Raw genomic sequence first — 16,410 nt, 5'->3', positions numbered from 1 at the left:
CCAAAGCAATAAAATCGGATTAATTTGTTCAGTAATGTTTTAATAAACACTGCTAAATGCATAGACTGCACTGGATTAGACACCAAAGAGAATATACACAAGAATAAAATTGGAGCAAACAGTGTGACATGAGGACAGACCAGTTACAAAGTTACTGCACAATTCATTGATGAGTTCTTCCTCATGGCTGCATTTCTGTATGTTGTTGACTGGATCACTCAGAAGTTGTACTTAGTGAAGGAGTTTTAATTTGAACTGATACTCACCTGTACCCCCACTGGCTGAAGTCTCTACATAGCTGTCAGGAACCTTTGGAAAGGCATCCAATTCTTTCACCAAATTTAAGGTTTTTTTCCGATTCAGTCGCCTCATCTTCAGAAAAACCCTCTTCTTCTTTCATATAGTCATGCTAAGGAATAAATAAATTAATAAAAGAATCCTCTAAAAAGGTAACAAGGTTTCTTTTGTTTTTAGATAACTGACAAATGTCCTTGGAACAACTTAACATTCTCATTCCTCCTTGAGAAACAAAGGTTAACACTTATCCACACCTCGCCTTTCTCCATTCCACCCTAAAAGTACCAATGCAAGTAGTACTATTTAACACACTAAATAGCTAAAAAAGAAAAAAAGTGAAAAATACATTCAACCACATTCTTAATACTGAAATATACAACTTAAAATAAGAAAATTTTTCTATTAAATTAACAAATATATAAAAATAATATATTCCCACTAATGGAAGATAATGAAGTAAAATAGTCATGCTCATACATTGCTAACAAGAATATTCACCACTCCCCTTTCGACTAAGTAAATTCCTTTTTTAGGAATGTATCCTAAGGCAATCATTTGGGTTGTGCACAAAAATTTGATTATTAGAATATTTCTCAAATTGTTATTTTTAAATATTGAAGATAGAAACAAATTCCTGGTATCCAATATACAAATAATGATGAATTAAAAGCTCTGAATCTATATAAACACTGAAAATCTTATAAAGGAAAACCTTTAATAACATAAGAAAAGACTCATGGTACATTAAGAAAAGACTAGAACACCATATGGGTCCAGTTTTACAGAAGACAGAGGAAACATATACAAGAAACAAATTGAGAGCCAGCCCTGATGGCCTAGTGGTTCAAGTGGTTCTGCTTTAGCGGCACAGGTTAGGTTCCTGGGCATGGAACCACACCACTCGTCTGTCAGTAGCCATGCTGTGGCAGCGACTCACATAGAACTAGAAGGACTTACAACTAAAATATACAACTATGTACTGGGGTTTTACGGAGGGAAAAAAAAAAATAGAGGAAGATTGGCAACAGATGTTAGCTCAGGGCAAATCTTTCTGAGCAAAAAAATAAAAAAGAAAGAAAGAAATTGAAAGCCTATATAAAAATGTCAAAAGTAGATCATGGTAGGATTTTAACTGCCTTCTTTACAAAATTTTGGACTTTCAAAATTATCTATTTTTATAATAAAAATATTATTTAAAAATTGACTGCTTGGTATTCTCTTTTTGATCAGTATGCCAACTACCTCTGAAATATGTTAGAAAGCCATAAAAATAACTGAATTTTCAAGTATTTATATAATTTTTGTGACTGACATATAAATACTATAGGTGATACTATAAAGCATTGCCAGAAATCAAAGTTGTATTAATAAAATCAACACCTAATAGTAGAATAAATCAAATGGTTGCAGAAGTCACTAAAAGAAAAAGAATGTCTCTAGAAGAAAGCAGCAAGACTTGTCTAAAGTCCAATGGGTAGGATTAGTATAGAAAGAATAGGCCATAGAAAGCACATTCATGGAAAAAAAGGAGAGTCAGAGAAGTAAAAACTGGCAGCAATCACAAACACTGTCCAAGAGAGCAGGCCCTAACCAGGGGCACTACTAATCAGTCCCTGAGGGAGCCACTGCCCTAAGGTGAAGTTCGACGCATTAACAGTTTGATTTCATTTGCCATTAAAAACATCCAACTAACTGCCCTTGCTGGTTCCACGCTCACGAAGTGGCCTTCAGATTCTAATTTTGCTGCTCATGTATATGGTTTTCCTAAGAAAAAAGAACATGTAGACAAAACACATGACAGTGTCTGATCCCCGTGACAGTTATAAAACTGGTATCCTCATTCATAACTTAAGCTTCTGAGTGTTTGTTAGGCATAAGCCATGCTCCCTAAGTTTGTTCAGCTCAGAGAGTAATCAATTTATTTTCTTTGCCTACTTAGTGGCAACTGCACCAAAACTTATCCTTCTTCAATCCTTCAACTTCTACTCATTCTTTCCTATTGGAGTTAAATATTAAATATGTTCAAGCCTTTTATCTTTAAAACGAAACTGTCCACTTAAGCTCAAGTCCAACTCTTAACTACAGATCTCTGGCTGCATACCAACAGCCAAACGTAAAAGAATGAGTTGTCCCCATTCATCCACTGCAACTACTTCCTCACCACAGGCTCACCTCTTGACTAAATTTGCTCTCAGCAAGGTCATTAACAACTTCCTTAGCACTAAATCCAACGGACACTTTTTAGTCCTTAACTAATTTTGCCTCTGAGAAAATACTCTGTGTATCACTGCTTTTTCTTCTTGAAACAGTCTCTTACCTTGACTTAAGTGATACTAAACTCCTGATTTTCAGTCTACCTCTAAAACCTTCTTTGGCTTTGCAGACTCTTCTTCCTCTCAGATTCTGCACTAACCCCTCCTCCCAACCTCCACACTTTCCCCAAGTGATCTCTCATCCTTTCAATTTCCATCTACATGTTTATTCCTCCCAAATCTTTATTCCCAGTCCAAAGCTCTCTGCAGACATGTATATCTTCTTGCCTTCCATACATTTTCATTGGGGCATTCCAAAGACAATTCAGACTCAACTAGTCCAAAAGTGAATACTTCACCCTACCAAACCTGCTTGTCCTTCTGTCCCTACCTTAGCTAACGACGACACTATGCACCCAAATGCACAAACTGGAAACACAGGTTACATTCTTAGACTTAAGGTCTTCCTAAATTTCTCTCAAATGTGTCTTCTCTTTTCCAGGCCCATTGAGAAGTTCCTTACTAGGACCCTAGTCCCAACTGCCACAATCTATTTGCATTGCTTCAACAAACTCCAGTCTTCAATCTTTCAATTCACTTTCCATACTACAACCAATAATCTTTTTTTGTGTGAGGAAGATTGTCTCAGAGCTAACATCTGCGCCAATCTTCCTCTAGTTTGTATGTGGGATGCTGCTACAGCATGGCTTGATGAGCGGTGTGTAGGTCTGTGCCTGGGATCCAAACCCACAAACCCCAGGCTGCCAAAGCGGAGTGTGTGAACTTAACCACTATGCCAATGAGCCAGCCCGCTCATAATATTTTTAATAGTACATAAAACCAATCATATAAATTTTCTTTTAAAATCTTTGTATAGGTTCCCATTACATTTAAAGAGTTTGGACTCTATCCTAACACAGTTTACAAAGCCCTCAAAAGCCAGGTCCTGCTTACTTCTCTTCAAACCCAATCCCTCAAAGTCTAAGTTCCAGTCATGCTAAATCACTTTCCATTCTTTAAACATGCTGTTCTCTCTGCCAGAAATATCCTTTCTCCCCCTCTCCCAGCTCTATATTAAGCTAACTCCTAATTACTCTTCAAGTCTCAGTCTAGATATCTCTCCCTTGAGGGGAAAAAAAACCTTCTAAGATCTAAAACTTACTGGTTAGTCATAGTATGTGCTCCTAGAACACTGTGACTTTTTCCCACTATTTCTAATTGCTTATTTAATTCTCTATTTTCTCCACTGTAATCTTAGGGCAAGAACCATGTCTAACTTGATCTTTTTATCTCCAATGCCTGGCACAGGAGGTATTCACCAACTATTTATGGAAGGAAGGAAGGAAGGAAGGAAAGTGAGAAATTTCCAGAAAGAAGGAGGAAAGGGAGGGAGGGAGGGAGGAAGGAAGGAAGGAAGGAAGGAAGGAAGGAAGGAAGGACGTTTCCCCAAAGAACAAAGAAAGGTAGGAAATTTCCCCAGAAACACCCATGGCAGCACAGCTTTCCAATCAAAACAAACTGTCATACTTAGATAAGTAAATACATAAAAATATAAGATCCACAAAGAGAAGAATTTTTCTGTTTTGTTCACTACAGTATCCCTAGCACCTAGAAAATCAACTGGCACATAGTAGGTATAGCACTGTCAAGCAAATGAATGACACTGTGAATTTTACTTCATAAACTTTCTACATTTTTATAAGCTTCATAAATGCCTTCTTTTAAATTACATGTAAGTATAAAGATACAGCAAGCAGCCAGTTAGTTTTACAAACCCTGTAACAATTCATACAACTTATTCAGCATTCCTTCCTTAAAAGTCTAGCTAGTATATCCCACTTGGCTACCTCCCAGCCTCTAGCTTCTTTCTTTCCTATTCTCCATGATTACTGTTCTAGAATGGGGCACCTTGCCACTCTGCTACTCCTCCTGTCCCATTCTTGCCAGCTCAGCACTAACCTACATCCAAGAAACTCATTCTATCTCCAATACCTGCCACTCTATAGAGCCACTGTTCTGAGATGAACAAGTTATCCAATAACTTCTAGTTTTTCTAAAAGCAATCCTTTCACCTGCTCTGTTTATGAAACCTGACATTCTCCTAGTGGTAATTCTCTTCAAATCTCTACTTCATTTCTGAGACACACAGGGTAAAGAAGTAGCAAGTTTAATCATGATTTCTCAAGCATCTTCCCTTTTCAACTCTATCCTCTTCTAATAATAATAATAAACACATATAGAATATAGACATATATAATTCCATATATAGCTACATAGAATTATAGCTAACTTTCATATTATATGGTAGGTATTATTTGAAGCACTTTATATATCGATTCATTTGATCCTTTAAATGACTCGATGAAGTAGATACTGTTTTTATTCTCAATTATAGATAAGGAAACTGAGGCACAGAACAGTCAAGTAATTTTCACAGGGCCACACAGCAGGTGGTAGAACCTGGATTCAATCCCAAGCAGCTTGGCTCCAGAGTCCACGCTCCAAATCACAGTGTACACTGACTCGCACCTCGGTACTTATCATCTTCTACTAACATCTGGATATATTTATAATTTCCTTAATGACTTCAGCACCTGGATCATTCAGTATACTTCTCTTCCTCCCCATTCCATCACCATCCTTTGGAACTCACAACTCTATGACAATCATCCTATGGCATTCATTCACAATGATAACCCTTTTACCATGCAAGTCTAACAGATCTTCTACTCCAATGACCTCCATCTTAACTCTATGCCAAGCCACATACAAGCAAGGCCATGTTTTGGCTCCTTTTCACTTTTAAAGCTGTTCCACCACTAAAATCCAAAACACTAATTTTCCTCTCTGAGCAGAACCAATTATCCTTCCCGCTCTTTAAGTTCCTGACTAGGACAGAATCTGCTCTTCATTTTCCCTATGTTCTCAATCTCTTGGTCTCCTTCTATTTATCCAGTTCCATTGCTCCTATTCCTACTCTATTTGCCTCTCCATCCAGCTTGGTCAGTCATTTTCAAAAATGCATTCAGAAATATCCTAGATCAGTGGTTTCCAGAATTCATTGCCATTGCATTACAAAATTTTCTAGTCTGTACCTAAATGAACAAACCAAGGACAATATAGGAATTTTTTTAAAAGCTAAATTTATTCAATTTAAAAATCTGTCCTTTATTCTGAGATTATTTCCTTTCTTTTTACATGTCTCAAAATGTCCTTTCTTTTATGAAATAATAAAAGTAGATAACAGAGGTTTTCTGTTTGTTTTGTTTTTGAATGCCCTTCTTTAGTAAAATTAAAAACTGGACATCAGTCCCTAAATCCAGCCCCTTTCCTCGTTTTTTTCCTATATATTTTTTGTACTGGTCCACAAAATCTAAAAATTTAGGAGCCATTGCACTAGATTCCTTTGCCCACTGGTTGGTGCTGCTCTTCATACTTTGATAATCTCCAGTACCATATTTGTTTTCTTCGATTTCTCTCCTAAATTGTCATGTATATTAAGAAAAAAAAACAAAAAACAAAACTCCAGGAAGCTGGAGTTTCAACTGTTTCAATGGATAACAGTTGAAACTAAGACAATGCTTTGAAAAACTGCATAAGAAATAAGAAACTACCTTTCATGCTGGAACACAGACACACATTATCAACACTCAATCTAAGTCATGTCACACAGCCCATATTTCATCATTGCATCTATTTGAATATAATGAGACTATCTGATGCTTTGTCAAAATTAAAATATAGAATTCATGACACTTTTACAGTCTTCTCAATTAAGTTTAATTACTTCTCCAAACAAAAATGGAGACATAATTTATCTCTTGCTACCCACATTTTATGAGCTGCTATTTTTAATATATATTTGGCAATATGAGAAATATTCAATTGGTTAATACATATGGCCATGTTGTGGGTTGAACTATGTTCCCCAAAAGGACACACTAAAGTCCTAACCCTGGTATCTGTGAATGAGCCTTATTCGGAAATATTTGGGTCTCTGAAGATGTAATTAATTAAGATGAGACCATACTGGATTAAGGTGGCCCAAAATCCAACAACTGGGGTCCTTATAACAGGGCCATGAGAATACACATAGACAGAGGGGAGAATACCATGTCAAGACAGAGGCAAAGATTAGAGTGATGCATCTACAAGCCAAGGATTGCCCAGATGCTAGAAGAGGCAAGGAAGGATTCTTTCTTAGAGCTGTCAGAGGGAGCATGGCCCTGCTGACACCTTGATTTCAGTCTGCTAGCCGTTAGAACTGTAAGAGAATAAATCTCTATTTTTTTAAGCCATCCAGTTTACAGTAATTTGTTATGGCAGCCCTATGAAAGTAATATAAGCCATTAATAAGAATGAGAAAGGAGACAGAATAAATATTATCCAGGCCATCACTGAACTTCAGAAATTCAAAGCAAAACTACAACTTATCTGTAATTTTAAATTCCTTGATTATATTGCATTAGACTACTTTACCATAAAATTTTTTTTTTTTGGTGAGGAAGATCAGCCCTGAGCTAACACCCCTGCTAATCCTCCTCTTTTTGCTGAGGAAGACCGGCTCTGAGCTAACATCTATTGTCAATCCTCCTCCTTTTTTTGTTCCCCAAAGCCCCAGTACATAGTTGTACGTCATAGCTGCACATCCTTCTAGTTGCTGTATGTGGGACGAGGCCTCAGCATGGCCGGACAAGCGGTGCATCGGTGCGTGCCCGGGATCTGAACCTGGGCCGCCAGTAGCAGAGCGCGCGCACTTAACCGCTAAGCCACGGGGCCGGCCCCAATAAAAATTTTTCTATGAAAGATAACTTAGTTTCACTTTACAAACACTAGATATCCAAAAAAGGGTACTTATTCTTTTTTCTTTAAAACTTACTTTTACAATACAGTTAAATGTTGTTTTTAAAACTGTTTACCCTAACATAATTCAAATAAATCTAATAACCTTCCAAGTGACAAAAAAACGTTTACTTGGAAGCCAGGTAAGAGTATAAATCTGAGTTTTGTTATCAGAAAACCTTGGGTTACTATTTAGGCACTTACTAGCTCTGTGACAAATCTGGAAAGATCCTCAACTTCTCAAAATCCTCTAATTTTATTTTACAAGGAGGTAGGGGGACATAATGGTTATCTCATACTTTTAATCAAGATAATCCTCTTGATTAAACATCAACAGGATTAACAAACATAATCCTCCTCAAAGAATGGTGTGACTATAGTAACTATTCAATGAAAGTGTACAAAATTGAAGTAAAGAAGTATAAGGAACATGTGAGGAAGAGGTCTTGGACACATGAAATATATTTACAATAGAATGAACATCCCCCAAAGCAAGGAGAATGGGTTAACAAGGCACCTAGAGCAATAGAACTGATGTAGACTGCAATAAGACTGTGTGGAGTAGCAGAAAAGAGGAATTTGTACCTTAGTAATTAAGACAGTATAATAGTTTAAGAAAGCAAGCAATTGAAAGATAGAGTTGAAGGACATATTAACCATACAGAATGAAGAGTGTTTAATCAATTTGGGAGTCAGAAAGAAATTATTTTTAAAAATGTCTTCTTCAGTCTATATTTAGACTATGTAACAGGGCAACATTTTGTAACTACAGAAGTTAGAAAACAAAAATTAAAAAATAACAAGAGCTAATACTTAATGAATACTAACTGTATGCCAGGCATCATTCCAAGTGCTTTGCATGTTTTACTTCACTTAATCCTCACCAACCACCTTATGAGTTAGGTATTATTATTATTCCCATTTTGCAGATAAGGAAACTAAGGCACAAAGAGGTTAGTTAATTTGCCCATCATGATACCAAGAGGCAGAATCAGAATAAATATTGGAAAACTGTGAAACAGAATTTGTAGCAGGCAGACTGCCTAAAAATAACTTCCATTAAAAATAAGTTTCAGGGCCAGCCCTGCGGCTTAGCGGTTAAGTGCGCGAGCTCCGCTGCTGCTGGTGGCCTGGGTTTGGACCCCAGGCGCGCACCAATGCACCGCTTCTCTGGCCATGCAGAGGCCGCGTCCCACATACAGCAACTAGAAGGATGTGCAGCTATGACACACAACTATCTACTGGGGCTTTGGGGGAAAAAAATAAATAAATAAAATTATAAAAAAATAATAAGTTTCACTATTTCTTCCAATTAAATCACTAACTCCCAAAGAAAATCAATAATTTATGTTTTTTTCTAATTCTTTTTTGTTGTTGTTGTTCCAGACTAGGCCTGAATTCCTTTGAGAGATCTTTTAAGCTTGATATATTTTTATGATTTGTACCCACAAGCCATTACAATACACAGTTGTGTACTACAGTTTATTAACAAAAAGAAAGAAATTCCTCCCCCTACTCCCCTCCCAAAACCATGGACTTTCTTTTTCTCATGTTTTTCCTCTAAGAGAACTGGAATAATTGCATAACTCAAATAATTTAAAGATACCAATAAACAAGTTAAGTAGACAAGCATATGTCCTGAATTCTTCAGTGAACAACCCTGACTCACTTCTTTATAATGGCTGTATACTGTACTAGAGTTCAGTGTTTCAGGGTAGGCAATTACTTTAAATACTTAAGCACAACTTCAAACAAATGAATAAATCTTGTTTTTAACTGTATGTTTAATTGCTTCTGAAAGCCAGTCTTGCACATTTTAACAGACATTATGTAACTTTGTGTTAAGTCTCGAGGGCACTAAATCCTAAACATAAAAGTTACTTAAACGTGTTTTCTCAAACAATGACCTATCAACTCCATATACTACCGTTAGCCAAGGCTATTCTCTACCACGAGGTGACACGTTACCTTCCGAGGGTTTCTTAACCCTCGAGGGTTTAAGAAAAGTAGTGACATTCGGACCTGTCTCCTGTAGCATCTCGCCCAGCCCTACCCCTTTCTCATCTTCCCAGTCGGCGTGCGAAACTCTCCTTCGAGGCGAGGGCAAGACCTCGGTCTTTCTTAAAAAGAGAGAGCAACTTGCTGCCAAGAATTTGGGGGCCGGCCCTGTGGCTTAGCGGTTAAGTGCACGCACTCCGCTGCTGGCGGCCCGGGTTCGGGTCCCGGGCGCACACCGACCCACCGCTTCTCCGGCCATGCTGAGGCCGCGTCCCACATACAGCAACTAGAGGGATGTGCAGCTATGACATACAACTATCTACTGGGGCTTTGGGGGGAAAAAATAAATAAATAAAATCTTCAAAAAAAAAAAAAAAAAGAATTTGGTATTTGTCTGAACGGGGGTGGGGAGCCAGACACCCGAGAGGATCGGGACAAGATCCGGCTGGTCTTCACACGCGGGACCGTCCTCGCCTGCGGACGGGAGGAGCCACCGGAGCGCCGTGTGAAGCAACGCGTCAGGGTCAGCAGATGTCGGGGAAGCACCGAAACTCCTTCAAGTTGCAAGACAGCGCAGAGACACCCGGGGAGAGGGGAGCTCCCAGGCGCAGCGCTGCCCAGGGTCCTGCCAGTAACGCCTCCGGGGGAAGTGGAGCGGCTCCTCGGTCTGGCCCGCTCTCTAGAGGAGAGCGATAAAGACAGGCAGCCAACCCCATGACAGGCTCTCAGTCCCCTTAACCACATTCACGCCCTGAACAGCCCTGAACAACCAAGGGAACAGCACCCAGCGGGGTTTCAGTGTTTTACCTTGTATTGCGATCCCAGCCGACCGCCATCTTTCACAGAAGCCCGGGTCGCCCGGGCTCCCGTGTGCCCGGAAATATCGCGAGCACAAAAGCGACTACCACAGCTGAAAACGTCAAAAAGGAGACGATGTCAAGTTCTCGCGATATTTCCTTTGCTGACGGAGCGCCCCGTGAATCGAGAGGCGTGGTTAAGATTAAAAGGGGCGTGGCTAAACCGAACAGAGGTTGAAACTTATTTTAGGTGTAACGGCGAGGCCGGTAAAGAATCAGCTTCCCCAGGAAGGGGCAGGTTACCTCTCTACTGACACTGAAGAGGCCACAGAACGAATCTCAACTCCTCATACCGTTACTTCATTATTAAGTAGAGACGGGCGCAGGAATGATCATTTGCAACCCTAATACGTATCACTCCTCCACTCTGCAGCACGTGTTGTGCCTTTTCTGCCTTTGCCTCCGTGTTTTCTCCCGTCCAGAACATTTAAACTTCCTTTTCCAAGCATAGGTAACGATTTTAATTATTTGTTCAATGTTTTTCTTGTCTTCCGGATAGTAAGCTCCGTAAGAAAGCACATCTGTCTTCCTCATCGTTATATCGCCAATACCTGCTGTGCGCTCAAATATTTAAGAAAATTAATACTTCATTCATCTTTTCCTAACACTTCATAATATGAGAGGTAATAGAGGAGACTTTGCAAAGAAAGGTTAAATGGGAACTGCTCGAGAGTAAGAGCGATTTGTTACCAGATTTTCCAATCAAACATTGAGATTTTAATTTTCTGATTTATTGACCAAAAAGTCTTACAAATGTATAATAACGGCGAAGCTTATACAGTAAGCACTGTTTTAAACGCTTTACTTGCCTTATCTCATTTAATCCTTAAAACTATGTAAGGTGATACCATTACTTGTCTGTTTAAGAAATACACAAATTCAGTCAAGTGGCAGCTAAGTAGATTCACCCAAAGACACATAGCTGGGAGAGGCAGAGAAATCTTGACCACAACACTAAACTGTCCTTCAGAGGAGCAAATCACATTAGTGAATTAAGGTTTATTGAATATGAAATTTCACTAAATTGAAATTATCCTAGAAAATAAGGGCAGATAAAGAGTTTCCACTGATGCAATTTCATTTCCAGATGTCATGTCAGGGTTAGTCCAAAAACTTTACATTAACTTTAAATTGATTTACAGTTTCTCCCTCCCTCACATATTTAAGAAGCAGCGTACTGTAGTGGTTAAGATCACAGACACTGGAGCTAGGATTTCTTGGGGTAAAATTCCAGTTCAACCATTTACTAGCATGTGACCTTGGGCACGTGATTTCATCTCTTTGTGTTGTTTCCTCATCTGTAAAATGGAGTGATAATATCTCATACGATTGTTATGAGGACTAATATATATGAGTTAATATATATCTAAAGTGCTTCTTTATCTTAGCCACAGGGACACCAGCAGCCCTTCCTTTTTCATGGGTGTAAGATTGTATGGGCTCTTGCTTGGATGGAGGCTGGCTATTGTTCTCTTAGTTATACCTGGTCCCTGGTCTCCAGAGTAGTCTACTTTCAGGGTAACAACCATCCCATAAGAGTTAGATTTCCCGGTACTATAGCAAAACTGACTAATTTGATCCTACTTATTTAACAGCTCACCATCTTCCAAGCTACCAAATGAAGACTAAATTAATTTCCCCTGAAGATTGAAACCCTGCTTAACTTTAAAGAGGGGCAAGGACTTAATCCTATGTTATTGGTGATGTTATATCTGGAAAACAGTTTGCTTCCAAAAAAAAAAAAATCAATTGTATTATGTATTATCTGCAGAAGAGAACCAGGAGATACGTCTTAGATTAGGGATTAACAACTGGTGCTAAACAACTTGTATTTTGTACAGATGCTCAAAACGTGTTTTCATGCTTTTTTTTTCCTTCTCTATGGTTGAGTATAAATTTTAGCAAGTGAGGAACAAAATTAAGATAAATAAGTATATTAATGGTTTTTGCTATATGAATGTCACGTAAACACCTCAAATTCAATATATCCCAAGTGGATTTTATAATTTACCCACAAATCTATTTCTTCTCCTCTGTGCCTAGGAAAGTCAACATCACCACTAACCTCAAATTCAATCAGGTTAGAATCCTCTATCCTCTTTATTTCCTCCTCCTTCTCACTAGCTACCAATTCCAATGACCAGTTAATTTCTTTCATAAAACTATTCCATTTTATGCTCTACACCAGGCCTTCATTTTCACTTGCCTTGATTGACTATAATACACACTTGTGCCTGTATTATCCTCTGAAAACACTCGTCAGCCATGTAGTATGGTGATTAAGGTCTATAATCAGAAAAACCTCTGTGCTAATTCTGCTATGAAACCAGCTGTTTGATATAAAACAAGTACTTAAGCTCTCTGGGCTTCAATCTTTTCATTGGTAAAATGAGAAAGATAATGCCTTTCTCATACAATTGTGCTTAGAATTAAGTTAATATATGTAAAGTAGTTGGCACATAGAAAGCTATTAAGGGGGGCCAGCCCTGTGGCTTAGTGGTTAAGTGAGCGCGCTCCGCTACTGGCGGCCCGGGTTGGGATCCCGGGCGCACACCGACACACCACTTCTCCGGCCATGCTGAGGCCGAGTCCCACATACAGTAACTAGAAGGATGTGCAACTATGACATACAACTAGCTACTGGGGCTTCGGGGAAAAAAAGGAGGAGGAATGGCAATAGATGTTAGCTCAGAGCCGGTCTTCCTCAGCAAAAAGAGGACTGGCATGGATGTTAGCTCAGGGCTGATCTTCCTCACCAAAAAAAAAAAAAAAAGCTATTAAGGTAGCCTAATGGAATTGTCGTTCCCCAATTAAATCCTTATGGGAATTATGAAGAGAATTATTGAAAAAAATGGAGACATAAAGAACTGAGTAACTGGAAAGATAGGCTATATTCTCGAACAGCAAGACTTAAAAAAATCAATCTTTCCCCAAGTAATATATGACATAGTCTTTGCCTCCCACACATAACAGTTTATTGCTGGATTTTGACTACATTCAAATATCAGAGTTTAATCAGATTTTACCCATCCTGATAAAAGTTCTATTAGAGTAAGTAAAAACTATAAAACTATTCCTAAACAAGGTAATTCAATGATTTTAGCAAATTTGTGGAGTCGTGCAGTTATCACCATAATCCAATTTTAGAACATTTCCATCACCCCCATTTTGTTATTTCCTGCTCTTACCCATAGCCTTAGGTAACCACTCTTCTGCTTTCTGGCTCTATAATTTTGTCCTTTTTAGACATTTCATATAAGTGGAATCATAACATGTCTTTTGCAACTGGCTTCCTTCACTTAGCATTTTATCTTTCACTTAGCATTTTATCTTTCAGTTAGCATGGTTTATCCATTTTTGTAACCATTCTTTAACTATTCTCTTTCTTCAAAAAAATTTTTAACGGATCCAGGGTGGAGGTGGAGGGGAATCCTCTTTAAAAGCTTTATTTTAGGAAATTGCACAAGATAATAATAACATGAATTGAAAGTCTACTAAGTGCCAGCCGCTATTTTAATCCCTTTGCCGAGGGATTATTAATATTACCTTTTTGTAATATTTTTAATCCCTTTGCCCAGGGATTATTAATATTACATTCAAAAGTTTTCATAAGATTAGCTTTAATGACTAAATGAACTAAATGGAAATGTCAGGAAATATCTGGCACCTAGAAGATACACAAACACATTTAAAACCCTTTTCCCCTAGAAGAGAATGGATGGTAGAAAGTGTAAGTGCCAGTGTGAACTAAGCAAAGTTAACAAATAGGCTGACTGTTATAAGTGACATCAGTGAACACAAATCACAGTGACAATTTGTGCTTTCCAGAGGCAAAGGGAACTGAAGAAAAATGCAGTAGTTTAATGCTCTGAATATGTGTGGAACTCCTAATTACTTGGACAGAAGGACAGGTTCTACCCTGAGAAGCTAGTGTTATTAAAAAGGACTTTACATATATTTATATTGTGTAGTGTTTGATATCCACAGAAGCATACATAAGTTATGCAAGATAAACATCTGTAAAACCACCACCCAACTTAACTAGAAAATTATCAATATCATTGAAACGAATTGTGTGTAGCTCCTCCACCGTATCCCACTACCTCTTCACGGCTCTGAATGGTCGATTATCGCTCCCTTGCATTTTTTTAACCATATATTAAGTCTAAACAAAATGAGGTTTAATTTTGATTGTTTCTGAGCTTTATATGGTACCCAATCTGAAATTTGCTTTTGAGGCTCAGCACCGTTTCTAAAATTCACCTAAAGAGCCTCGGGACTGTTTTATATATTTTACTGCTATGTGAGTATACCACATTTTGATTATCCATGCTTCTATAGTAAGCATTTGGAATTCCAGCTTTTTGCTGATATTAACAAGGTTTCTATAAACATTCTTGTACATGTTCAATGGTCATGGTTGCATCACTTTCCTCTAGAACACTGCTTTCAAACCTGCCTGCACAGTAGAATCATGTAAGTAGCTTAAAAAAAAAAATTATCCCTGGGGCTGGCCCGGTTGTGTAGTGGTTAAATTCGTGTGCTCCGCTTCAGCAGCCTGGGGTTCGCAGGTTCGGATCCTGGGTGCAGACCTGCACATCATTTATCAAGCCATGCTGTGGCGGCATCCCACATAAAGTTGAGGAAGATGGACACAGATGTTAGCCCAGGGCCAGTCTTCCTCAGCAAAAAGAGGAGGATTGGCAACAGATGTTAGCTCAAGGCTACTCTTCCTCACCAAAAAAAAAAAACAAAACAATAAAAAAATTATCCTCATGCCCCAGGTGTTTACATGTAATTGCAGCCATGGTTGAAGACAATGCTCTAAGGCATATACCTAGAGGTAGAACTGCTGACTCAGAGGACATTGGCATCTTCAATTTTACTGATTTTGTCTGAGTTTTCCAAGGCTGGAGTACCTAATTATGCCCCTACCACCACCAGCGGTGAGGAGAGTTCCCCTTACTCTACGTTCTCTTTATCTGTTTATATTGTCTTGCTATGCAATTTTTTGCCAACTTAGAGAATATAAAATGGCATTGTTTCTTGCTTTTGTATTCTGCTCTATTGTTCAGTTTATTTATCTCTGTAGCAATACCCCCATCTTAATCACTGTAGCTTGAATTGCCTTTATTATCATTCTCCCACTTTATTCTGCCTCTTTAAGAGTCTCTTAGATATTTTGGTCCCAGCAGTTATTTGCCATTATTTGACAATTTGGTTAAAATTTACTCTTATTTTATAAATATCTGTGGGGAATAGAAAAATAAAAGTAATAATGCTACTAATAATAAAGTTGAGACCAAGATGAAAAAAGCTGTTAATCTTGGGTGAGAACGAGATACTTATTAGACTTAAGTTGTTGACTATTTATTAAATTGACAAAGAATATGCATGAAATGTTGGAACTATATTATTGAAAATTGTATGAAAATGACAAGGTGGAGGATTAGAGGAAATGAAGTAATGCAATTTAGGGCGTAAGAATGAACAAAAAAAATTTCCGATAATCCAAATGACAGGAGAAATACAGAGCATGTGAAGATGTGGATAGGAAAATAGCTTGCTACAGATTTCTTTAACATAAGAGATTGGTGTATAAAACATTAAAACATAAAACAAAAATCAAGTCAACTTATACTTGAACTTTAAAACTCGGCTCAAATATTCCTTCTCCTACAAAACCTTTATCCATCCCTGCAGAAAGTGTTGGTGGTTCCCTCCTAGGCTGCCAGCTCCCAGAGCATGTTGAATACTAATTATCTTTGTATATCGTTCTTCTCGACTAGAATGAGAGTCTAAAGATGAGGGAAACTTCCTCTTCCTAGGTGCCTCTACTTGCCACACAGTAGGTGCTCAAGGATGTTTTTTAATACATACATGAATAAAACATGAGCTCATCAGGTCTCTAATTTCTTTAAAGTTGGTTTTGTGACCGTTTCGTGTCAATTTGCACAATTGATTGCAATCTAATACACATAGAGCTTGATTTTGAAATGAAAAAGGAGAGTTCTTGAGAAGAAAAGGTTAAAGTAAGAAATAAAGCTTATGTTCCTCCTCAATTAAATTGGCTTTCAAATAGAGGAAGAGCAAGTCAAATAGTCTAACGCAGTTCTATTCAATAGAGAAAAGATTAAAGATAGAAGAATTTAAAAATTACTGCC

At 38.0% G+C, this 16,410-nt stretch overlaps 1 protein-coding gene across 1 annotated transcript in view; it reads right to left on the bottom strand.

Annotated features, from left to right (window-relative positions):
• ERGIC2 (ERGIC and golgi 2) overlaps positions 1–10,284 on the bottom strand; it is a 40,295-nt gene extending 30,011 nt beyond the window's left edge. The window contains exons 1-2 of the mRNA XM_004441175.3: positions 10,197–10,284; positions 267–409 (exon numbers count right to left, since the gene is read on the bottom strand). Coding sequence (XP_004441232.2) covers positions 267–372 — 106 coding nt within the window. The 5' untranslated portion in view covers positions 373–409; positions 10,197–10,284. The remainder of the gene's footprint in view (positions 1–266; positions 410–10,196) is intronic.
• Between the last annotated feature and the right edge of the window lie 6,126 nt (positions 10,285–16,410).

This window comes from Ceratotherium simum, chromosome 17 (assembly GCF_057802395.1).
Source record: "Ceratotherium simum simum isolate JZ-2026a chromosome 17, ASM5780239v1, whole genome shotgun sequence".
Lineage (NCBI taxonomy): Eukaryota > Metazoa > Chordata > Mammalia > Perissodactyla > Rhinocerotidae > Ceratotherium > Ceratotherium simum.
The sequence above is the reverse complement of the archived record's forward strand: the minus strand, read 5'-3'. Positions and strand labels throughout refer to the sequence as shown.